Source organism: Triplophysa dalaica, chromosome 3 (assembly GCF_015846415.1).
Source record: "Triplophysa dalaica isolate WHDGS20190420 chromosome 3, ASM1584641v1, whole genome shotgun sequence".
NCBI classification, from domain to species: domain Eukaryota; kingdom Metazoa; phylum Chordata; class Actinopteri; order Cypriniformes; family Nemacheilidae; genus Triplophysa; species Triplophysa dalaica.
Genome location: NC_079544.1, coordinates 7,420,512 through 7,447,315, shown reverse-complemented (window position 1 = coordinate 7,447,315; position 26,804 = coordinate 7,420,512). Strand labels below are relative to the sequence as shown.

Here is a 26,804-nt window from a genome sequence, read left to right as displayed (position 1 = left end):
ACGTTTTTTTGTGTGTTGTTATTCGGATCCAGCAAGATGCAATGTTTATTTTTTAAAGTAATTGGTGTTTAAACAGTTTTGGAATTACCCACCAAGCAAATCTTTACAAACGTATAGGCTGTTTAACCTTACTGTATAATGGGAAACAATCAAGGGGAACAGTCTCAAGGTAAAAACAACTAACATTATTACATTAAAGTCAGACTAGTTCTGTTGCGCGCAACTGCACAAGTAAAGTAATCTGAAGCTTAATATAGCAACTAAATTGTAGCAAGCAATCTCGCTCTTTTCTTTTTATTCATTTTCCGTTTTGTTTATTATTGCATTATCGTACGCTGGCACTGGCTTATTATATAAGAGATAATGTCTTGCTTTACCTTAAATGACCCTTTAACTATATTGTTCCAGTTTACTTAACTAATGTCTAACCATTCCGTTCAGGGCCGTTTCTCAATATGTGTCTTCAGTGGTCTTGTGTCCTCGTGTTCTCGCTCTACGTCATCAATAACCGGTTCCAATACTCACGAACACAAGGGGTGCATCTCAATATGCCTCCTTGTTTCCTCGCTCCTCCGTCCTCCAACCCATGACCCGGAAACCGATCTAGTACAGCCATCTTTAAAGACGTCCCAATTCACTAATTGCACCGGGAGGAGGCGAGGATCGAGAAGAGCGGAGGTTTTGAGCGAGGATACACACGTGTTTCCTTTGCGGAAGTGTTTTATCCACGAAACCTGACGCGCGTATTATTCTCCTCCCCCTGCACGTCGTCACATCTTTAGATCATATTCAAACATGCATAAATGTGATAATTACGCTTTTTTGGTAAATGAATACCTATTTCAGACAATATAGTTAATATTCTTCATATTTATGTATAACATATATTTGACACCACTTTTAAGCATGTTTTCAACGTATTTTATTGTAGTGGGGATTGTGAAATCTACTTAATCGATGTGTTTAACTTTTTTTTTATATTTGCAATGTGCAATGTCATTAATTGACGACGTTTTGAAGTGACGCTAAAGAGAGCGAGGATATGCCATTTCCCTCCTTTTAATTCCTCCGTCCTCGCTTCTTATCCTTGTTCCCTTCCCTCGCACACTGAAGGGGTGGAGCTAAGACGCGAGGAAAGTAGGCGAGGAAAGGAAACTAGGATGCACAAATAAAATTGAAAAGCACCCCAAGATGCGGCCTTGCGCGCCTATGCGATCCGCTTGGAGTCCCAGAAGTCACTTCGGCGCGTCCAACCAAGTTCGTTCTTAAGAGGTTGCCTCAAAAGACACCTCTCTCCACGAGAACACAAGTCCGTTCTTTGCGTAGTTGGAATTGAAAAACTGCCCAGAAGTCTACTGCGCATGTGCAAAGGAAAAAATGGCGCGTCAAAAACGTGTAGTCGTGATTACGCACGCAACGTAGATAGTAGTGGTGCCGCATCAGTGCGGTACAAAAACCGCAAGAAATTGTTAAAGTTACCAGCGTTTGTGCATGTTTTCAACCTCAGTTCATCCAAACACAAACAAATAAACATGTAACGTTAGCTCTGTTCACAGAGAATAATGACAAGCCTGGCAGAGAAAGGTCCTTCAGAAAGCAGCGTCGAGATATGAACAGGTAATGCTGACCTGCGTGCTATTGGTTATATAATAAATATCCTGTATCACCATATAATTGTGTTTCTTGTCATACCTACACAAATTAAACAAATTAAAGTAGAAGTAAAATGTGAAACACTGTCCATGTTTGGAAGAGTAACATTAGATCCCGGTTTACTATGGTCTCATATTTTTCATTGGTTTAACATTGTACTTCACCAGTAAATTACATTAAATCTGTGTGATCAAGACTGCTGGTGGTTGCAAGACCTAGACACTTATTTATTTTCTTTCCATAGTGATTTAGAGGAAGACATGATGGTGGATGACTGGCTAACAGCCAAACAAGTGAGTATATGTGTGCTTAACCCAGAACACACTGCTAACATATTTTCATAGATTTTGGCAGGTTTCCTAGCTTCGATATTGTTGGATCTTGAGCATGTGAAGTGTTCTGTGTGCTGATAAATGAAAGTAAATGTCTTTTAAGATCCCCGGTCTGAGGTGAGGGTGTCACATTCTGCCTCAGGATTGTGACAGGTGGTTTCTTCACAGGGCCAGCTGTCCTTTTTTTTTAACTAATGGTATATTATCTGATAAATGTGTCCTATGGCAGAAATACAAGGTGTTCTGCACATAAAGGACGTAGTAGAAATAACTCTTTCTGAGGTTTGAGGTCTCATGAGGACCGGCCAGACTTTGAGTGAGGGAAACCACTGTATAAACTTTCACTTCAGCCAAGTTTTTTAAAGGTCCAATGTGTCATTTTTTGGAGGATCACTGGACAGAAATGCAAAATAATATAGACAACTATCAGATGTGTATAAAGACCTTTTGTTTTTACTACCTTAGAATGAGCTATTTCTATCTACATACACAGCGGGTCTACACACATGGTATTCACCATGTTCTATCTACAGTAGCCCTAAATGGACAAACTGCTCTACAGAGCTTGTTTTGGGAATACGTTGTCTATTTTTGCAAAGAAGCGACGACGATATCTTAGTTCTGTGTCATCTGCCATAGTGCTTTCATTGAAAGGGAGGGGTGGAATAATCCACTGCTAGATACTGCACAATTTCAGGACCTTTATATCTGACACATTGTTGATGGTAATAAAAAAAACATAGGTTAGTAGAAACATAAAAACCTACTCTCTTGCTTAAAGAATAAAAGATAAAACTTTTTTTTTTGCATGCACATTTTGAAAACATTTTTATTGGCGTTTTATGTTGACTTGACAAATGTCTTTTTTTTATAAAGAACAGAACATGGTATATTCAACCAAGCTGTGATTTATTTAAAAAGGCCACTTTTCATTTTGGATAATTTAAATCCAGGACACAGAAGTCCAATTCTTATTTCATATTTATAGTTGTAAAATTATATCCACAAGCAATATGGTAAAAATACATTTGTAAAGAAGTTCTTCCTGTGATTGCAGCATGAACAGTTATGAAGGTTCCGTGTTAAGCAGTCTATTTCAGCAAAGATTAACGTCTTCTCAAATCATGAACGGTTTTAAGTTCTGTTGGAATGTTATGCTTTAATTGATGGTATGTTTGTTAGGATCTCTTCGACACATCAGATGAAGAGCTGAATGATGACCTTTTGTGCAGCGATGATGAGAACGAAACTATGAGGTAGGGTGAACTTTTCCTCCTCCTTCAGCAGCCTGTAGGTGAACGGTTAGATAAAGGTTGATTCTGGATGTTACCCAGAGCCTTTGTTTCGAGTAAGTCCCACCTCGAACAAACACTGCAGAAGCACATCACACATAATGAGAATGTTGCTTCAAAATGACCTTATCTTGTTCTGGCAAATTTCCAAACAAGAATTGCTCAGCGAAGAGAATACAGATTACCTGACACCGCAAGAGTTTTGCTACCACTTTAATGGTGCGCTCTGTAATGTTTGTTTTTGTTGCCTGGGCGGATATAGTAATCGTCTTGGATTCATATTGACACCTAACAGTGTAGATGAAACTGTTATTGATGGTATAGTGGAGCCTTAATTTGCAACTGAAATCGAAGAGAATAGGGGGTGAGAGTAGTAGTATTCAGCTGGTTATAATCTTAACAAGGCCGCCCAAGGAGGCTTAATGTAAAATTAAACAGTTGATATACCACTGATATAGTCCTTATCCAATGTGAGTGTATGAGATAAATATTAAACATTGTGTACCATTTATATCTGCATGTGTAATAGTTGATTAATAAAGACACGATTTGCTTCCTCATTTTATTTATTTTTGAACAATTACGTTTTGAGTTTGTATTGCAAATCATGTCGAATTTTGTGTTTTCAGATATCACTATGAAAGCATTTCCCAACCAAAACTGAAGGCAATTGCAATGCCTTTCATTGTGTGCAGGACCTCACACCTTGCCAAAGACCAAGCCACGTGCGCTGAAGAAGAGCGGACCGAAATAGAGGTGGACCCTGACGAAGTTTTAGACATCGAAATCAATGCTCCGTCTGGAGATGAATTTCAAGTGAGTTTCCGCTTTATCTGTTTAGATAGCATTGGGGATTTTTTTCTCCGTAAGCTCTTTCCATGCTTTGGAATCAGGTCCCTTGAGGGGGCAGACAGAGCGAGTGACAGGGAGGTGAAATTAGATCTATTATCACTCTCTAGCAGTTTATTTGTCTGTGTCCTGACAAAGTTAGTGCTGACAGCTTGTTTGGTGGAAGGTAATGCCCCCCTGTTGTCTCCGTGGCAGAATTGAGATCTGACCTTGAGGCCCGCATCCCAGCGGAAAAGAACTCTTTGTGTTGTTGGAGAGACTCCCCGCCAATTATCAGCGGCAGATAATGCATAGGCTTCTGTCAAGCCGTAAACCAAATCTGATAACGGCCTGTGTAGTCGAAAAGATTATTGACCCTTTAAAAGATATCTATTTGCCTTAGATATGGTGAACATAACTGATTCTTCTCTCTTGTTGTCCTGTCCACCAGAGAAAGAGATTTTCCCTAATATGGGTCTGATTTGTTTCGTAAGGTCAATGCATCGTTATTTGAAGGACATTCCTGAATAGCGGTTAGTTCGTTTGGATAAAGACACAACCTTTTCACGAGTGATTGAGAACAAAACTGGATCAAATAAGCTGTCACCGATAACCCAGATCGAATAATTCAGTACTCAATGGCTGTATTCAGAGGTGCTATTGGATATGTTAATGAGATGCAAGGACAGCTCTATCCAAATGTCAACTGGTTAGATGTTTGATCAGGAAAACCTCAGAGTTAGAAACACTGCTTATATTTGACAGGAAGTTGATGACTACAGTGACGATCAGAAGGCTGACATAATGAAAGATTTTGATTTAGAAGTGATGCCCAAGTCATCCATGCAGGAGTCAAGTGAGGTACTGTATTTCAGTCTCCTGCTTGACTGATGTGAAACAATGTTCACTTAAGAGCTGTTTCTGAAAGTGGTTCTCGGCCCCCCCAAAAAAGTGTTTTTGCTTCAGGACCCAAATTGTATTTTGGACATCAAGTGAACATCCAACACTTTACAGAATTGTTTATCATGCAACAGTAAACCAAAAGTCTATCAATCAAACATTTAAATGCGTTAATATTTACAAAACCTATCACTTAGCTATTCATGAAATAATGCTGGACTGAAAAAGTTATGATTTTGGTTTCTTAATGTATCTCAAATGGTTTCACACTCTTGGCCACCAATAATTTATAACCTTCTGGGCCAATTATTCAGTTTGCTGAATGGATGCATAAATGTACCTCTATTTAAAAAAAGGTTAGATCTAGATCAGGGGTTTTCAATCTGGAGTCTGGGGACCCCCAGGGGGCCTCCAGATGGAGGTCCACTTAAAATTAGAGAGACAAAAAATCTAAAAATGTAGAAGTCTAATGAACATTTTCGTTTCTAAGTGTTCATATTATTTTGTGAGAGATAAGTGTTTATCTATCATTTCCTGCTACCTACATACTTTCCAGGATTATTTATTTGTTTTCTTTCTTTGGAGTGAGTTTGGGGTTCACTGAGGTTTGTTAGGCAGGCACCATTCTTTGTAAAGCTGTCATGAAACAAGATTTATTAAAATTTACAATGCAAATACTTTTGAATTGAAAATGGTTTAGGTTGATTCATCCAACAAGTGTAGCCAATTATTGAACTTTAGAAACAATGTGTTGTTGTTTTATATCACTCTTACTATTTATTTAACATATTTTAAATGTACAGTTTGTATATTGATGGATATGAGAAGTGGGTCCCTCATATTTGTGGGTGCTTAGCATCACAGTGTTTGAAAACCCCTGGTCTAGACGGTAGAGAACCTTACATACACCTGTAGATGGTGATGGTGTCTCATAGCCTCATAGTGTTACAGAGAGCTTCTACTGAGCTAGATACAATATAACAAAAGCAGTCAGTTGTATAGGAGCATTTCCGAATCATGCTACCAAACAACTTTGGATTTCTTATCCAGGGCACACAATGCATTGTAAATCTCAAAAACCAAGGAACAACCCTGGATGGGTCCTTTAGGGGAAGCAAAGCTCAATTGACATTTCAGTTTATGTTACAAATGTAATTTGCATTTTGTCAGAAGTTACGACCCTGTGCAGCATTCTATTTCCATTGAAAGGATGTGCTCCCTACCTACTGATTGGAGATGTCACGTGAAACCATTCTGTTACACAGAGCAGAGAAATTGATTCTGACAAGTAGTGTGAAGGAAATAATTGCTGATTCATAGCCTGTTGGGAGAAGACAGGTTAAAATGGAGGATTTGATATGATGTTTGATGTATAGATTTCACAACCGAGTCACTAACCATTAGTGGAACACTTCCTCAGTTTTAAGCATCGGTTATATGCTGTTTAGCAATGAATATAAAGTTTTCATTTTAGATTAGCATTTAACGTGTGTGCAGGTCTACACTGATCTGTGGAGAAATCTGGGTTTTTCTGGAGTTGTTTCAGGGTAAGAGTTTTTGAGGGTGAGTGTTCTGAGATGTATAAAGAGCAAGAACTATCTGCTTTGGAATTGAAAGGCTTTGGGCCACAGGATCCAGAGGGCGCTGCTGTGAAAACTAATATGGGTACAACTTCCGGAGAAGCGGTATTGCACCTTAATTATTACACAGCTCATTGGAATGTTGGATTCTGATTGGCCATGCGTGACATCCGCAGGTTTGTTATTCCCAGATAACAACCTCTCAAAATTCTTTTTGACCGGTTTTTTGACAAATTAAATAAATACAGCTTTTAATTCAACCAAATTGCCTGTTCATGACATTTGAACACTGTTTCTTCCAAAAATAAACAGCTTTTCCTTGCAGAAGGTCTGCATTCGGTAAAAATTTGCTAAAAGATATTTAAAAAATCTGTTGGAATACATCACATCCTGTAAACTACATTTCTCATCTGATATGCTTGATGTAAAGTAGGTATTTCTTCCATTTATCGTCTTATAAACAGAACGTAGAGAGAATGTTTAAAGGTGTAAAAAGGCAGTTCGCTTTTAGATACAAAAAATATATATTTATTAGTGGTGGGCATAGATTTTTTTTTTTTAATCTAGATTAATCTAGATTAATTCCAAGTTTAATCTAGATTAAAATGGCTCAGTTGAATTCTGCCGAAGGCATTCAGAATATGTGTGCTACCCAAATAATGACTAAAAGTAAGTCTTTGAGAACGGGTTTCTCAAGCCAGGTGGCGCATTAGACCAGGGGCTCATCTCCTGTTTCCAAAATGCATCACAAACTGCTTGAGAAAGCTGTTCTACTATGATAATTGGTGATGAAAATTAAATTATGTTCAATAAGATGAACTTGTGTTTACTTCCGCATTAGCTAAGGGATGATTTGCGTTTAGGTGGTACTTGAGACTGGAAGAGCTCCTACAGTACATTTACATTTAGTCATTTAGCAGACGCTTTTATCCAAAGCGACTTACAAAGAGTGAGGGAGCAACAAGCGATATGTCATACAGGAGCCAGTTAGGTGCCAATACAAATTTACTGGTTTCAACTAAAGCTAGACCACTACCTGTTGAGAGAAAGTGTTTTTTTTAAACCAATTCCGCATTGCACAAGGTGCAAACAACCTTAGTCTTGTCCATGTTTCTATTGGGAAGCTTCTTAAAAATTAATATTCCCTGAAGCAAACCCGGCGGCTTCATAGCTGAATCCATGTTAGCACGTCACGTTTGATGCGGTAATTTCACAGTAACGTTATGTTGTGTTCAGACCAAACGCGAATGGCGTGTCAAGCGCGAGTGATTTATATGTTAATGCAAAGAGCCAATAGACCTACTTGCTGCGCGAATCGCGCGAATGAAGCCCTGGTTATGAGATGATGAGGCGGCTTCTGCTTCCGCGAATGACGCGAATCACGCGAGTTGAAAAATCTCGTTCTCGCCCGGTACAGTGCAGTTAAGCTGGTATACATCCGCGCTAAAATATCAAGGTGAAAGTCATCATAGCTTGCGTAGTATAGACCCAGCTCCCAACCCAACTTTGAGAATAGATTAACGGCGACATTTTTTTTATCGCGCGATAAGAGTCTCACTGCGTTAACGGCGTTAACGGCCCACCACTAATATTTATATTTACCACATCTCTAAATAGCACACAATCAACATCATGTAAAGAAATTAATATTTTCAATAATTTTCAAATTGCTCATTGGTTTACTGTCAACACAACTGAATCAATAAAGTTGCTAAATATCCACGGTCAAGTATTAAAATCATCATCCATTCCTCTATAAAGTAGTGGACAGAATGCTGATGTAGTTTATAAGAGCTGTTAGTGTGGAAATTCACGTTCTGCAACTAACGATTGACTTGAAATAAGGCAGAAATGCGTTTGTTTACGTTGAACCGGAAGTTTCTCCCATCTTTAGGGCAAAGGGTCATGGGGAGTAGGAAATTTGTGGATAGACAAGAGTAGTGATTCATAGACGCAAACCCCACTACAGGCCAACACTCAGTGGGACATTATGAATGTATTCAACAAAATGCTTATCTTTTAAACTATTAGCATATATTTTAAAATATGACTTTAACCATTAACATATAAATGTGGAGTTTCAGCTTCATGAAGAGATTTACAAATGCATGTTAAAAAGGTTTTTGCCATGTTGGCACATGAGCATGGCGGGTTTCATTTTACAAAATAATTTCAATTATCAAGGTTTATTGCTCCTCCGACTGCTGTTGATATTTAGATTATGCAAAATAACTTGGCAGTTTTCCACATTAGGGCAATCAGGCGAAATTAGCTTTGTGTTTTGCTTTGGATTTAACATCTCTCGTGTGGTAAAAATCTTTTGCATTGGGAGATTACTGTAAAGTCCTCAACAGTATTTAATGAATGTAAAAGAGCCTCGTTTTACATCCCTATAGCACTTCAGTATTCCTGTTAACACATTCCATGATTGTTTCGTTGACGATGAAGAAAACATCGCCCTCTTCATCACGATTTCATGGAGTAGTGCGGGTTTAGGATTGGCTGAAACTGCTCGGTCAACATGTCAGGAGCGGGTAGAGTGAGTGTAAATTATGCATAAGCTCTACATTAGCATTATGTCAGATGTAAGAAGCTGACTGGAGTTGTGGACGTCTTCATCTGCTGTAATTTAAATAGATGTCTCATGATACAATACCATTTACACTAAGCGTGCTTTATTTGATTAAATTGGCAGGTATAGTATTCATTTTTTTATTCTTTTTTGGGAAATTTGAGTAATTACATTATATTTATTTATTTAAGTATTTTTAGTTTGTACCGGCTTAAGTCATGAAAAATATAGACAAACCTTCAGAGCACTTTCTCGCGAAGCTATCGGCTCGGATGGTTTGTTCTTATTTTGCGCTTCAAGCGACCCAAGTTTGAATCCTGACTTGTGGTACTTTCTTGATCCTGCCACCCCCCCCAAAAAAATATTAAATCCAATCATTGGTTTAAATTAACCTGCAGGGTTGTTTCAACCCAGAGTTGTGTCAAATATGGTCTTTTTCTAGATACATATAAATCAGCCAATGGGTTTGGACATATTTTACTCAATCATTCGTAAATCATTTTTTTTAGAAAGTGGTCTTTCTAGTTGGGTTATTCTTACGAAAAGCAAACATCATGGCTGTAATGATTTTAAATATAACACAATTCAGTTTCACAAAAAAAATAATCAAAATGAAGATAACTGTGTTAGGAATGAATTGTTTTTGGGTCGTATTTTTGCTGAAAATGAGCTCATGATACAGCGTAAAATTTAAATGTTCTGAAAAAAATTGGATGTTAGATATTTAATTGGCTTGATATTCAGAGCTACATGTACATCCCATTATGTTTTTGGTCCAATTTAATTATACAGAACTGTTAATTTTATCAACCCAAGTCCATAAAATATATATGTGAACATTTTAATTATATGTAATTGTATATAAAAAAATACCTAAATAATTAAAATGTCATAGATGATCAATGAAAGTCTTTAAAAGTGTGGGAACCTTATTTTTGACGATAAAATGGTTTCTTCAATTATTATATGCACTATATAGTTTTTTTCTCTTTGTCCTGCCCTCTTTTCACCTTCCTTTCTCTCTTCCCATGTTCCCCTCAGTCCCCGTCTCGTTCTCTCCTGAAGTCACGCTAATCTGTGATCATGGCATTAATAGACACAGACAGGCGGAGGAGAGGTATCACAGCCCCTCCCTCTTCTCTGCAGAACGAGTGGCAGGTTCATTGTCTGCCAGCCTCGGAGTAAAATGCTGAATCGCTCGGCTATATTCAAATGATTCTGCATCTGATGAAGTCATCTTTCTAGAAGAAGATGAGAAATCATAAAGATCTGATTGTTGAAGGCATACAGTAGCGTTAAAAAGTAAACGCTTCATAGCGAACATAGCCTTTCCCCTTTAATCGCACCCCTCGGGCAAGTGCAATTCACCCCCAGAGCCCCAAGTCACACCCCAGGTCTCTCTCCGCCCCGCCACACAATCAGCACACATCCTCTCCGTGACCACATGAGCCCTCTTCCGGCAAGGTCAGATTCAGGCTTGGATTTACTCTCTGCCTAAGGCCTTTCAATGTTACTTCATTTCATCAAGATGTTATTGCTGTGAATGAGATGATGAGCTGATCAATATTGCATGAGTTTGTTGGTTGGACATTGTTTGATATGTTAGTCAGTTTAACATTTTTTTAACCTTTTCTGCTTTTAAAAATGAGGTATTAGTTATTCAATAACCAACGTTATTGTTTAACCACAAGTACTTCATTTAAATGCAAATATAGGGCAACTTAGATTTCTGTCACACACGTTTATGTCTAAAAATTGTAATTTAGAACTCGGGATAATTCCATTTCCTGTTTTTGGAGGAAGTTGAGGTGTCCGCCCAGAAATTAGTGTCAAATAAGCATTATCCTTTTTCATTGCTGTGCCCTTGATGTCTACACAAAGCCAGGCCAGGCCTGCTGTGGATCCCTAGAGCATCCGAGAGAGTAGCAGCTGCTCGCTCAGTGTGTTTGTGTGTACGTGCGCGTACGTTTGTGTGTGTTTGCATGTGTGTTCACATTCACGCTTGCAGACGTGCCTGTGTGTAAATGTTTTCTACTGCTTTTAATCATGAGTGCCCTGGCTAAACACTGTTTGAGTTGAATCTGTAAACATTGATAGGCGTCCCCCTGCAACTGGAAAGGTTTGATATGGGCTTTAGGCACATGTTTATTTCATTTCTAGGGAGGAGGGGGATTTAATGCTAGATGGGATGTAAGGTCACGGGTTCGGTATATAGAGCCCAGCCAAACATCATTTTCTCAAGTTCCGTACAATTCAAGTCGTAATCAAAGATCTCCAAATATCAACTCTGAATAATCTGCTTCGATTTGTTGTGTTGTAAGCATTAGATGAGGTGTAAATCATAACGGTGCAGTCTTGTATGTGTTTTTGCGTAACGGTTTATAAAGTTTACTCTTCTCGAGTCAAAAAATGGCTGTTTAATTCAGTGCACCAATTACATGATCATGGGCATTTGACCCAGTACATGTTTCTTTTCTGTACAATGCCGGTTAGGTTCGTACGCTCTCGATGCCCGTGATGTGGTGGCTGTGTTTTTCCACTCTCAAATGTGCATTTCATAAGAATGGTGTACATCACCGAAACATCTAAGCCTCAGCCAATCAGCAGTGCCGTCAGATCAAGGCTTGGTAAGATGCCGTTTAGAATGCAGGTGACAGAATGCCCCCCGGAAACTTCCATTTGCCAGTGGGCATCTGATTAATCACGATTATCATACCATTATCATACAATCACACACTAATCGTACATGGAGGGTCCCATCTGTGGCATGTGTGTGTGTTAGCGTGTGAGTCAATGTGTGTGTGTGTGTGTATGCAGTATTTTTTATGAAGAAAGGTATTTAAATATTAATCCTGTCTATCATTTTAAACTTCATTTTACAAGTGGATGGAGTATTCCATTGTATTGAAATGGATGAATCGCCTCCAGTGAAAGATCTCATTAATTCCATTAATTGCGGCAGAGAATGGGCCGGCTTCTGTTTGTTTGCGCTGGCTGAATGACAGCTCTGATAGTGAGTGAGGCAGATAAAGCCTCTTTGCTATGGATCAGTGGATTGCCTGCAAGTTTTTAATTCCGTTTTGTCACAAATCGCTCCGGTGGGTGTTGGTGAAAAGAAAACATCAAGCGGTTTTCTTACATAAAACGCATCACGGATATTATAGGTTCATTTTGGAAATAAATTATTTGTTTTTTATGTCGCTCTTATTTGACCTTTCTCTGCAGCACATTATCATCTAATTTAAAGTGAACTGAATATAAACAACTCTTATGGCTCTCTGATTCCACAACAGCATCTCTCCTTCAGTATAAAGACCCAATGGCGTGACCGTCGTGTCAGCGCCGTCTCAATGGCGGTCTCAATGGCGGTCGTAATACCGAGAGTGAAAGACAACAGGCCGAGCATGATTCTAATGAAACACCCTCCCATTGTCCTCCAAATCATCTCGGTTATTGAATGAGGTGCAATCCACACCTGGCTCCAGCCCTGGAGAGCTCCGGCAGCCCTCTATCTCTCTCGCACTCCCTCCCTTCCCGTCTCGCTCGCTCTCTCTGTAAATGCGGGATTAGCCATTGAAGGAGCGTGCTTGGTTATCAAATTCATACAAGCAGCTTTTGCTTTTGTGTAGTGCTTTTAATTAAATCCTACTGGGGGCTGGAAGTGACCTTTTGAGTGGAGAACTGATTAAGTGCACAATGGCCAGTTATTTCTGAACCACAGGCTGTTGCATAGAGCCGCTGATTAACTTTCTGTTTAGGATGACTTGGCTCGAATCTTATTCGCGCACAGACCAAGACCGGGGAAAGAAGAAGAGTGATCAATTCTGGTTTAGAATGCAGATTAGGAGCGATAGCATCGGGTAATTAACAGAGGTAGGGGTGGCGTTTTTAAGCGAAGTACAGTGAAAAGGTTCTTTTTTGGAGAGCTGAATTGGATATTTAAGAGGATAAAGGTGAAATCAGGATGGTTAGGATTTCTTTGGAAGGATTAGTGGATTGTTATCGTGCTTTCTGTGAAAAGTCAAGTACAATTACGTCTGATGGGTGCGATTATAATGGGCAGAGCATCAGCAAAGTTTCCGCCAGCACTTAAAATCTCTTCTAATGTGTGATCATCATGTGTTACCATATCATTTTGCAGTACTGTGATTTTTTTGCATGACATTAATGGATTTTAAGCCGCCATTTTTTTTATTTTTGCCTCTATATCGCCCACACTTTTGTGATACAATATTGCAGGTTACCTTACATACTTATCTTGACGTGGGTTGAAATTAAATGAGCTTTTAGACAGTTTCAAAGCAACAACAGAAACAAATGTTAATACGCTTGAACGCTTTTGTGGCCCGAACTTAACTTCAGGTAACATTCCCAAAGAATTGTGTCCCTGTGGATTATTTCTGATAACAAGCTAAATCAATAATAAGTCAAATATGTCTAGCCAGTATTATTTTACGTTACCAGTAGAAGAATCATTACTTGACTAAACTTAAACTTGAAGTTACACGACCCATTTAACAAATTGTTTGTTTAATGAATTTCATATACAATCAAATTCAACAAATTGTTTGTTATACAATTATTATACAATAAAATATCAATATAAGTATAAATTAATATTTATTTAACTATAAATTCATATGTATATAACTATAAATTAATAGTTATATAAATATAATTTAATATTTATAAAAATATAAATTAATATTTACATATATATAAATTCATATTTATATAAAATAAATTAAAATTAAATTGTTATGTCAGCCACTAGCCAGACCGATCAACAAACACAGACCTGAAGGTAACTTCAGGCTGGATGCATGCATCCCATGAAATGTCAATAAATCATTACTATAAGATGACTGTTAGAAGATGAGGAGAAATATTTGGACACTGATTTTTAACTGCTTCCTAAATAACAGATAAGTTCATTTTTATATTTTTTAGTATTATTTAAATCTTCATTTGTTATTATTTAATTTTATGGTGTTACAGTTACAAGCAATAGCACTAGCAAGTTAATCATAATTGTTCTTTAAAGTCAATGTCAGACACTGATGTATTGCTATAACTTTTGAACTTCATGTATCGGATGTGAAGTCATGCTCATTTGTCTGTGTGTTTGTGTTGGTTAGAGTGGAGCAGAGTTACGAGGGGGACTCTGTTCTCCTCACATGCACTCCTCCTGCAGGGAACAGCCTGCCCCAAAGAAGACCTTCACTCGAACCTGCTGCAGTCCTGGTGAGACCACATATCCCAGTGGCATACAATGCACTCCAGACGGTTGAGCAAATAGGGTTGCATACACATCCGGTCTCAGAAGGTGGATGTTTAGATCCACATGCTCTTGCTTTTTTCCCTATGAGCCATCTGTTACAGTTATTCTCTATAGTTAGGACACTGTGCTCTGTATATTTATACACACACAGATACAATGGTGGTCAAAAGTTTAGGGTCACTTTTTCTATTAAAAACAAAACAACAAAAAAAATTAAATAATATATATATATATATATTTAGGTATATATGTGACCCTGGACAACAAAACCAGTCTTAAGTAGCAGGGCATCATTTTTAGTAATCGGCAAAAATACATTGTATGGGTAAAAATTAACCATTTTTATTTTTGCCAAAAATCATTTGGATATTAACTAAAGATCATGTCCAATGAAGATAATTAATACATTTCCTACCGTAGATGTATAAAACTTTCTTTTTGTGAGTGGATGGCCTGCTACAGTGCTTCAGATTAACAACATCAAAGGCGATTTTCTCAATATTTAGCTTTTTTTGCACCCTCAGATTCCAGCTTTGTAAACAGTTGTTGTTCCACCAGATAGTGCCTATCCTAACAAACCATATATCAATAGAAAGCTTATTTCTTCAGCTTTCAGATGATGTAAAAATCTGAATTTCAAAAAATTTACCCTTAAGACTGGCTTTGTCGTCCAGGGTCACATATATCATCAGACATGTTCGATGTCTTTCTTTTGAAATTTTTATTTTTAATAACTTTTTTCTAAAATAAATATGCCTTTAATTTCTGTGGATTTTTTAGTTACAACATAAATTTCCATAGCTACATTTATGTTGTGCCATATCATTAACGCTCTTACTTGTTTACAAACAGTATACAGTTACAAATTTTCACAATGTGAAAGATTGAGAGAAAGCAAAAACGCATGGAAGTTGTGAAAAAATTCAGCTTATTCCATTGTTTAAGCATATCATTGAACTTGTTTTCTTTGCAGAATAGAAGATTTGCAAACATTGCATCTTTTTGTTTTCATAATAGTTTGTCATGTTCATTTTTAGCAAATTTTGTTTGATTCTGTAAAATCTTGCTAGTTCACTAAATAAAACACACATTTTGATTTGACTTAAACACATACCTATAAATAGTAAATTCAGATAAACTGAAACAATGTTGGAGTCTTCATTTTCCTTCAGCTGTATACAGTATGTATTACATTACTTATGTTGTTTAACATATATTAGACAAACAATGAGCTGCAAGTTAACATAATGAATTTACAGTGCTTGAAATGGAGAGAAAGTGTCCATTTGACTGTTTGACCTTTGCTCAATCCTCAGCACCTGCTGTATTCAGCCAGACACACAACATGCAAACAGAAGTAGAGATGTCACATTAGATCAGCGGAAATGCGGCAATATGGCAGCCGCATGTTCACTTCCCCTCTTCTTTTGTCTTTGTTTCACCCCTCCTTCAAAGAGACAAGGTTCCCAGGACAGCATATGTTAGATCAACAACACCCTGCTTCAGTTCTGGACACTAATCCGCTCCTGGCTGGACAGACTCCCAAGGGCTTTCTTCTACCTCCAGGACGTGAGAGCGACCCCCGGAGGCCCAGTCCAGCTCTACAGGGACCCATGAGTCCATCAAAGTCTGGAAGACCCAAACCCACACAGGACCCTCTTCGGAATTATCCATCACCTCGGACTGTCCCCCACTTTCCCGATCCCTCTGGATCCCGGGCACGGGTAATGTATATTGAGGCACTTGGAACTGATACATTCATTTGTGTCCTGTGACAATGCTCAATGTGTATAACCCCATATATTGTCATTGGGATGTTTAACCTATCCTTCTTTGTAATGTAGAATCAGAATTTTATCCCATGTGTCTAATTCTTTTTTGTTTGATGAAGCTGTTTCCTAGTGGTTAGTTGGATTGAGCAGTGGTGCTTATTATGGTGACATGAACATAAATCAGATCTTAACCACATTATTTTCTTTTCCTATTGTCCTTTAAAAAAAGTGTTTAAGTACTTTTAATATCATGTATTAAAAATGCATGAATGTATTTTAATGTATTCCAGGTAATATTCTAATTGGATGAGCAATGACAGGCCTGTTCTCAAGGACAGATGGACACATAGGCTACGCTGCCCTCTAGTGTTTAAAGTAGCTTTGGGCAATAATGCTGCTTTCGGGCATTGTTCACCAAAAAATGAAAATTCGGTCATCATTTACTCACCCTCTTGTCATTTCAAACCTGTAGTAATTTCTTTTTCGCAACGTTTTGAAGAAATCTGGTAACCGAACAGCACTTCTGTTGTACGGGCACAAGTGACTGTTTAAAACAATCTTTAAAATATCTTCTTTTGTTTACTGCAGAAGAAAGAAACTCATATAGGTTTTAAATGACAGTGAGGGTGAGTAAATGATGACAAAATTGAAATTTTGGTGTAAACTATCCCTTTTTCCAGGGGCTGAATTGGAGCAATTTTATGTTTATTTACTCCAATATTATTATATTGTTATTGCATTTTCATTGTATTTTGTTTCTGATTATGTTTTCCTGAAACAGACTTTCAAGATATCATCATTGTTGTTTTGTATATGCCTATTTCACAGATTTACAAACAACTTTGTTTGGGGGCAGACAATGTTTAAATGTTTTTGTCCCATATGGCTTCTCATACAATCATATGAAGATGAAAGATTTCTTTTCATTTATTATAATCTACTATATCCATCAACATTTATTCAGTTATGAAACACATTAGATAATTAATGGATGAATGAGTTTCTATCCCCGAAACCCCCCCATGCCACATCCCACATCCCCAGTGTGGCCAATCACAGAGCAAACCACAATGTCAGTCAGGAGGGATGAGGAATTTCATTGGTTAAAGCTGTAACCTGTTTAGTTAGTCACTTTTTTATGTCTACAGTAGAAATAAATTTTTATAAGTTACTGTAAGACAGATTCTTGCATACTTTTTTTATTCCTAAAATAGGAATTAAAAAAATTGCCTTAACTTTATTTTGCTTATCCATATTCTTAAAGTGTCATCTATTTTTATACCCCTCAAATCCAACAGACTTCAGTGATCTTTTAGTGAAATTGAAAAACTTGCATAAACCAACTGCAGCACGTAACTATCTCAACAAAAAAAAACTCCATCCCAAACAGAAACCTGCTGTGCTGGTTAGAGCCGTTGCAAGGATGGGATCGAGTGCCAAGCCGATGGCTGTTGCCAGGGGGATACCCATTGCTACCAAGCAGCCAGCAAGTGCCAAGTCTACCATCTCTGCCAAAACTCCACCAGCGCAGGGGACGGTGGGAAGGAATGCGGGTCAGAAGGTCAAGGAGGAGCCTCAAACTCCTCCAGCTCCTCAAAAACTCCCCATGAAGCCGCAAAACAATGAAGGGGTCAGTATGATGCCTTCGGCAATCACAACTTTATTAAAGTAAAACCTTGTTAATGAAGACGTCATTAATAATGTCGTGGAATTTAACTTTGAAAGAAATTCAAGCTTTCATTTTGTCTGTATTTTGAGTCTTCGTCTGTCTCTCTCTCTTTTTGGGCGTTGATATTAAAGTGTGTGGTAATAGAGCCTTTCACCTCATGCTCAATGAGCTCAAGGTCAAGCAGACTGACTGAAAGCTGTTCATTAGACCCAATTATTACCTCTAACAATGCAGTCAGGAGGAAATCAATAGGCGCTGTCAAGGCCTTTTCAAAGGCTTGCTCTGAAAATCAATCCATCCATCAAGCTTCACTCTGCATTCTTCTTCTGCAGTCATGTTTGAGCATAGACAGCAAACCATCAACACATATTTGCCAATATCATCAAGGATTAAAAAACACATCTTGCTCTTTGATTATACTTGGTTGAATGTTTGTGCCTTAAGCAATAAAATGGAAGAAGATGATGCAGTTTCACCTCGTAATGATTATAAAAGGAATTCAAATACATTTTTGTGTAACAAATGAATCCAGTCCTATGTGATGAAGCCCTTAGTGTAACTGGTGTGTTTTTTATTCCTCAGTGTGGTGATGATAGCGAGTTGTATAGGCAGAGACTGATGGAGCAGATACAACTGAGGAAGGAGATCTTGGAGCATAAGGAACGAAGGAGGCGTAAGCAGGCCTTGAAGAAGAAGCGCCGGCTAAAGAAGCGCCACCGGAGAGGTTCCAATAGATGCAAGAAAAACAACCAACAAAAACCTACTCTTTGTTCTGTCTTGAATTGCCATTCAGAATGCCAGCCAGTACCTCAGGAGCATCAGTACCATCATTTAGTGGCCACACCTCATGCTTATTCAGGCCGGGCGAAAGAGATGCCGTTTTATTGCCCTCATCAGGTGGGCACGGATAGGGTGGTATTCCCAGGTCACAGGAACCTACACTGCAGCACTGCATTGGCGTCACAAGCGTGGGAAGTTAGGAAGAGAAAGCTAGAGTTGGGAGATTCCGATACGTCTGTACCTATCAAAATTAGAGTGGTCAAACACTTCAACACAAGTGTAAGTACTGTTCTTTTACAAAAACACAAGCTTTAACTTTTAACCTTTTTTGCGAACAACAATAAATCCATGTATTATTGTTTTCACAGGGCCGCAACATCCATAAATTTCCTAGTACCTAACCTGTTATTAACCCCAAGTCTTTTCAATATAGCACAGGGCGTCCTCCTTTCACTTCTCTCCATAACCTGTCCTGAGACGAAGGCATGCTGCCTTTGCAGGGAGATGAAGATAACAGGGTGTCAGTCTTAATAGAGGTTGTGGTGTTGGGTGGGCTGTCTTTGCGGAGAAACGTCGGCAGACTGCTGAATCGATGAGGTTGCGTTTGAGTGGTGCGTCCCTGTTGAAAGACAGATCAGCAGGATGCTACCCAGGGACATTGTTCTGCTGTCATTCTCATCCGTACTGACAATGTTATCTCGTTGCCTCTCTCCAGTATCAAGTATCTTTCAGGTGTTCAGAATTGGATGTCACCCCCTGAAGACATGCAATTAATCTTTGAGCGTTTGAAGGAGAGAGAGAGAGTGTGGACACGTTCTTCTAATACTTGTAAATAAAGAGTTGCTAGTGTGGCGGATTTGGATTGAGGAGCTTAGCCATAGATAAGGGAAATTAATTTTTCATCAGGAATAATAGCGGGAGCACCGACGGGGAACACAAAGCGGTAGTGTGGGTGAACAGGGAATTTGTCAAGTGTTGTCACCCCGGGATAATACAGCTTAAAGTGTGATTGGTGTAATGGAGAGCAGAGGGGGCGTATTCACTTTACACTGCGCTGAGAGCAGAGGAATACAGAATAGGGTTAAAGCTTATGCATCATTGTAAATATAGAATAGAGAAGTAAAGAATATATGTAGCTTTTCTGTGGCTCAAGGGCTAGAGCATGGGGATGGAAACGCCAAGGTCATGGGTTCGATCCCAGGGGATTGCACATGGTCAGAAGCAAATGAATAATACAATGCAATGTAAGTCGCTTTGGATAAAAGAGTCTGTCAAATGCATGAATGTAAATAGAAATGTGTATATATACAGCCGCAGAAAAAATTAAGAGACCAGTCTCAAAATTATTTTTAGCTTTTCAGATTTGACTATTTAAAGGTATGTCTTTGGTAAAATGATCATTTTGTGAACAACTAACAATATTTCCTTCAAATTCCCCCCAAAATATTGTTTTTATTTGCAGAAAATGGAGAAACCGGTCAAATCACAGAAAAGATGCTCTGTATTTTTTTAGACCTCAAATACTCCAAACAAGTTCATATTCACTTAAGCAATACAAGATTAATATTTCTACATTTATTTAGGAAAAAATTCAATAAATATGTGATAACCTCGAGTTTTGAAATGAAATGAAACTGTGAAATGAAATTTGGTCTCTTCATTTTTCGTGGCTCTGTATACCTTCAAAAGACAATGCAGGAAGAATCAATTAGCTCCAAGTCTGTTCTCTCACTGGTAATGTTGTGATGCTGTCTGACATCATAACATAGTCTGTGGGAGTGACATTGTTGTAGAACACTGTTGGCCAGTTGTTTTGACTTCAGGCCTGGGGGTGCCCACTGCTTTCACAGCAGTGTAGTGGTCTGGTGTGACATTGAGCCCCGGCCGCCAGAGAGAAGTGCTGGTGGTGTAGCAGAGACAGTCATGGGGACTCCTGATTTGTTTGTGCTCATTAATGTGTGAGATGGGACACTCTCTGCAGGAGGACAGGAAGGTGGATACAGCATGGGAAGGTCAAGAGGACACATGGTGGACTAAAAATATACTGAGAACTAAAAACATAATTTAGAGATGAATACGGATGAATATAATGTGCATATTTATACTGTATAGTACAAAATAACTGAAATGAGGCCGTGAGGACTGGTAATTGAGGATGTAGTATGTTTGTTGGTATATCTGCATACTGACTTTTAACTATGTATGGGAGGTAGTCACAACATTAACTAAAACGTTATAAAATGTTTCCATTTTTCTGCTTTTTTTACAGGATAGACAAGAAAGCACAAGCTCTAATCTTAGACGCCAGATGAGTGAAGAGTTCAGGAATGTGATTGAAACTGAGCCCAGAATTGTCATCTTAACAACACTTGATTCATTTCAACAACACAGCCCAAGACTGCTCTGCCCCAATCACAGTAGAGTAGCCATCCCAAACCAGTCCCAGCACAAGGTAAATGTGTCTCTGTCTATAGACTGGTGTGAACGTGGGCAAGTGCTTGAACTCTTCCTCCTACCTCGTTCTGTTTATCATTGATGAACACTTTATGTTGAAAGAGAAGTTCACCTGAAAAAAAGTTCATTATTATTAAAGAATGTTCATATTGGTCTTTTCCTATAAAGTTTCCAAAAAGAGAAAAAGAGCGCCATAAAAAAATGAAAACCAAAGTAGTCAATACTACTTGTATGGTTTATTTAGAAGTTTGCTTTAAAGGTGCAGTTTGTAACTTTCTTGCCATAAAATATCCAAAAACCATTAGACCAGTGTTATAAAAATTTTCTCACTGTTTCCAACTATTTGTAAATCGTGAGAAAATTTTAATTTTACCCAGTGACACGGGCCGAGTCTATCTGTCGCCTTTCAGTGGAATCATATATGCATTACCACAGACAATTGATGGAAAGCCTATCATGATTCGTGTTTTCACTTTCTCCAGACCTTACATCTCCCTAATAACACAGTCTCTGGCGTTACCTTTGTTTTTATGCCAGTAAAAGCGGAAACAAATGACGACACAGTCTCGTGGACAAATGTGAAAGTATTAGTTTGTAGCTTCTATGAAGAAACGATCTTGTTTTACGCACGCAGTGGTTCTGGAGCACAATTATTCATTACTGTTTGCAGCCGGATCTGTCATCAGAGAAATTGTTACTAGATAGAGACACTGATCCTGCTTGTGTTTTTTTTCTAGACAGGCAAGCAACTGTTTAGATTCCTTTACTGACAGAAAACGTATACTTTTTATGTCGATCAACAAGGTTAGTTTTATTGTTTGAATGTCTATTTCTTTTTTGATGCATGAGTGTCATATATATATTTACTGAACAAGCAGTAATTGTTTTTAGATCATCAGACTTAATAATAATAACTTAATTTGATGAATCGCGTCTAGTTTGTTATAATGAACTTAAATCATGTTAATCATAAAAATGTTATTACTTACATCAGGTTCCTCAACTACATCATCGACAAACGTGATTTCTCATCCACGTCTGATGGAGCCAGTGGTGGAGTTGAAGAGGACAGTTCCCACGATTCCATGCCCCTTTACAGCATTATCAAGCTACACCGGTGTTGTTGTTGTTTTGAAAGTGCGTCCTCTTGCGGCAGATTTTACAAAGTGTGTCTTTAATAGGTTTTTGAGAACTATCTGACCACATCATTTATGCAAATCATGTAGATCTAAGATGAAATATGCCACCTCTATTGCAAGTTTGTTGTCATGAGGCATGTAAGAACCAGTCACATTTGATTTGATGCCCAACCTGCATCACAGATGGCATGTTTTTTATTCATGAACTGCATAATGATCACTATGAATTTTTTAATTTGACTGAGAATAAAAGCTTACAGTTTGGTATGCTCTTAACACTGATATCGTATGGCTTCACAATTCTCATAGTGTAGCTGACAGATCAAATAGAGTCAAACCAACAATTTTCAGACACGTTCAACATTTCTCACATTATCACAGTTTGTAACCTATAGTTTAGAAAATGGTAATAAAATATGACAAGCGTTAGACTTTCTCAGAACAAATTCATCTTGATGATGTTAGATAACTTTAATAGAAAGGTAACAACCAATTACCAATCAATGTTTATTTTGTTCAGTCTGTGGTGTAAAAAGATCATTTCAGAAAAAACACTTAAGCAAACATGGTCAGGTCAAACTGTCTGAATAATTTTGTCCTAAATTTTTATCAATTTTTCTGGCAATCCCCTTATATGAAGAATTTTGAGTGTAATGTGTCTGTAAAAATACGTTTTTTTAAGTTTGCTATCCTCACTTACATAAAGGAACTACAGTCTCCTGCATCAATATATGTATATGCAGTATTATAAATATATATTTGCACTGCTTGGAGGGACTAGTTTGGAGGGATAGTAAATGAATGTGTCTGACAGTTGAATGCATGAGAGTGTTATTGTTGTATATTTTTGGTCAGTAAAGAAAAAAAAACATTGCGGCATCCTGTCAGTATTGAAACATCAGCACACGCCAGAAGGGCAAACTAAATCGCTCGTCTCGGTGTGCGCCTGGCGCTCGCTGCAGGTTGTTGTTCAGGGCTGCAGTAGAGTCGAAAAGGGCCAGATGGGCAGTGCCCACTTGGTGCCAGGCAAACAGACGAGCGGGAGGGGAGGCGGGAGGATGGGTAAGGATGCAGTCCCGGTGTCAGTTGAAGGGCTTTCTTTATCAACCGCTGGGGTCCATCTGAAAAACCTGCTGATGTCAGTAAGACTCAGTTCAGGTAGGTCAAATCCTTGCCCCCCTTCCAACTCCACAACTCACTGTCAGACTCGTCTTTCACCCTGGAAAGCTGATACGATCAGTGCAATTTACTGTGAAACAGCTTAACCGCTCTGTGGACGTAATGCCCAGTTGTTCAATTAATGACACCTGTCCTGTCCAGTTAATATTGCAGCGCAGTTATGCAGAAAATGCATTCAAAGTAATAACTGTTTAAGGAAATAGTTCACCCAAAAATATTAATTCTGCCCCTATTTATTCATCCTTACATCCTGAAACCCTGTATGACTTGTCTTCATTATTGTTTTGTATTATTTCTCCTTTTACTTGTCTTTCTGAGGAAAACGCTTTAGCTTCTCAATGTAAAAGCATCGTTTCACCTGGGTTTCTAGCTTACCTGTTTTGAGAGATTGTCATAAGATCCATTGTTAGGTTTTGATATGTAATAACTTGTTAAACACATGCCTCTCAGATGACTGAGCAGGAAGTAGGAAGCTTAGATGATGGAGTATTCCCCCATAGTTCCTCATCCCGACTGCAGCCAATCACCTGCTGTTGCCTAGTCTGTTGATGTGCCTGTCGGCACAGTACGACTCTATCCCTGGTGTGCGCAGATCTAAAGCCTTGACGGGGTTGAGATGCGTTCGGCTGTCATGTCGCGCATTACTGCACAGAGAGCGAGAGGTGAGCGTTCACTCACTGACTCAGAGGCATCATAGCACTGCCTTGAGCAATGTTTGCACGCCACTCAGCTGTGCGTGTGTGTGTTTTCTCACTGTTTTTCACATTAAACAATGTAGAAATGTATCCGCTGTCACAGTTCATATGGAATGAACTAATTTGCTTGGCTAATTTGAAAAAGATACTAAATATGATTCTGAAGTAATTATAAGATAATTAATTATGAATGAAGGAAGTAATTACATTATCGTGGTGGTGGTATTTAGTGAGATGCTCATCCTGTTATCACAAGGATTTTGAGTTCCTTTATTAATTTCATTCTTGTTTTGTGAGAATCTTGAATCTGAGATTCCCTGAGGCTTCTGCATTCTTATAAAAGGAAGTAATCTGAAAGGTACACTAGAGGGCGGTCTTGGTTGAATTGTTGAGCTCTGGGTAATGCATATTGTGAATGCAGTTATTTTTTCACTTTTTAAGCAGGAATTATAATGTTGATATTTTATGTATATGGATGTTATGGCCTTCTGTATAATTTCAATTTTACCAACATTGATCTGTATTTATTTGAATTCTATGTTTGTTCAGGAGCCTTCTATTACTTTTAAAGTAGTTTGAGCAATAAAAATAATTTATAATTGCATAAATATATAATTGCTTGTTTCTGCATTTGTATACTTAGTGTGTCATGCAAGGCCTTAGATGCTGTTCGGTTTATGTGGCGTTTACTGCTCCCCACACACCAATCAGGAAAGAGGTTTTCTAAACAAATTCCCTTTACTTGACCCAATTCATTGATTGTAAATGCCCTGCAGTGTCATCAAACAAAAACAATTTATACATATCCTATGTGTACAATGTACAGCTGTGGAAAAAATAAATGCTGTAATACTGCAAACATTCGAAATATTCAAATTCATATTCACTTTAAGTTATAGAACAGGAATATGTATTTAGGAAAAGTTCAAAAGTATATTTTTTATGTGATAACCTGGATTTTATCACAGTTTTTATGTTTTGTCATGCTGTCAGTCTTTTTTTGATTTTGTTGAAATTTAACAGACACTGGACTGGACTGGCCACAGTACATCTAGAAATGCTGATTAAATGAAAAAGTTTTCTGCGGCTGTATATACATCTGTGTTTTTATCTAGGCCTAAATATGATTAATATACATTTTAACATAAAACAGTATATCATTTATCATACTAAGAAACCTTATTATAATGAGTGATCAATGAATGTTTAGCATAAAAACAATTGAAACGAACTTGATTTATTTAAAATATGTATGCGTCTTAAAGGAAGGGTAGGCAGTTTTTTTTTTCCTTTACGGATGTACTGTATACAGTTGTTAAGTCCACCTAGCGATTGATATTAGGAAGAGATTTTCAGCCAGCATAACATACACTGTTTGTAGAAAGAATCACCTACTTTGCCTTTAAGTGTTATCTGTCCCATTATAAATATTTGTGCAAAACAACCCAGAAACTTCTACTGAGATGAATTAGGTTGATTTAAACTTCTGTTCTCTCAAATCTTATGTTTATTATAGCCAAACTTTCAAAAGCAATCAAGAGGTGACGCACCGACATATGGGTATCTACTTCCTTTCTGTGAAGTGTATGCTCGCCTCTTCCTTATGTTATTTGCAGTGACCTTCAGATAGTTTACACCCTACAAACTGAAACCACTTTTGGTATAAAAATGATGCAAAGTGATTGAAACATACACATTATCTTATTCCAGCGGTGGCATTGTGCAGTAATTCTCTGTTAGTTAAACAACACATGTTTGTGCACGAGCAGGTCAGTGGTGACAGGATGGGATCTATGATGTAGATGTATCGAGATCTGTACCACACACAGCGTCCTACAATGACCAAGTAGCTCCCTGGAATGTTAAAGTATTGGCCATTACATGCAACATCGCTTCTGAGTGGCCTATAATGAGCTGGCAGTTTTATGATGTCACCAGCATTACAAAAATACCGCTGACCCTCATAGGCACCAGGCCCACTATCACCCTATAAAAACAGACAGAGTACAATACAGGAACGTGATAATGGTCGCCAGCTCGACATCATTACTTTTTAATGAGCGTCCCTCTCGGGTCATACCTTTGATCTGACCTTTATAACCTTCTTTTGACACAGGTGCCAGTCGGGGAAAACCAAGGCTGTGCTTTCATGTAAGTAGACTCCACTTCAGAACCATCATTTCTCAGCACGCCTCCGTTTCATTCATATTTGTTTATGCGGTATGGTGGACCATATACCGTGTCGCTCAATCAAGGCCTCTTTTTTCTGTTCTGGCTATTACAGACCCTTCAGTTCCGGCCTGAGAACAGAGTCTGTTGCTGCTCAAAGCAATGTCAACTTCATAGTAAGACTTGATCAATGAGAGTATCCGTGCTCAAACTTTTTTGTTTGTTTGACAACATGCTGAGAAGAAAAAGTAATGTTTGCTTGTTTTGGCAATATTTTTGTTATGAACAAAGTTTGATTGACATTTGGTCTTGAAAGTGTCTTTTCCCCATTGTTAAAAAGGTTGACATTTTGCTCCTTGGTTTCATTAAATACACTGGCTGAATGTGACTTGCGGCTGTACATGTTTTCAATCTGGAAATCCTTACACTATTATTTATTTATTTATTAATGTACTCATTTTAAGTCCGTTTTATACCAAAATGTATGGTTTCCTCTGCTTACTAATTTA

General features: G+C 38.1%; 1 protein-coding gene across 4 annotated transcripts; it reads left to right on the top strand.

Annotated features, from left to right (window-relative positions):
• Positions 1-1,190: 1,190 nt before the first annotated feature.
• On the top strand, positions 1,191-26,678 carry rbm33b (RNA binding motif protein 33b). Of its 4 annotated transcripts, none has more exons than XM_056743786.1 (11): positions 1,191-1,617; positions 1,898-1,946; positions 3,168-3,241; positions 3,907-4,093; positions 14,296-14,401; positions 15,894-16,162; positions 17,601-17,840; positions 18,462-18,938; positions 20,929-21,111; positions 26,243-26,277; positions 26,411-26,678. In XM_056743786.1, exons 1-11 carry the CDS (start codon positions 1,610-1,612, stop codon positions 26,487-26,489), a joined length of 1,707 nt encoding a protein of 568 aa, XP_056599764.1. In that variant the 5' UTR covers positions 1,191-1,609; the 3' UTR covers positions 26,490-26,678. The 4 variants fall into 4 exon arrangements, with proteins under 4 accessions (XP_056599764.1, XP_056599765.1, XP_056599766.1 ...); XM_056743787.1 differs by having other exon boundaries at positions 1,198-1,617; positions 3,973-4,093; XM_056743788.1 differs by lacking the exons at positions 1,191-1,617; positions 1,898-1,946 and having other exon boundaries at positions 3,973-4,093; positions 15,896-16,162.
• The last annotated feature ends 126 nt before the right edge of the window (positions 26,679-26,804 follow it).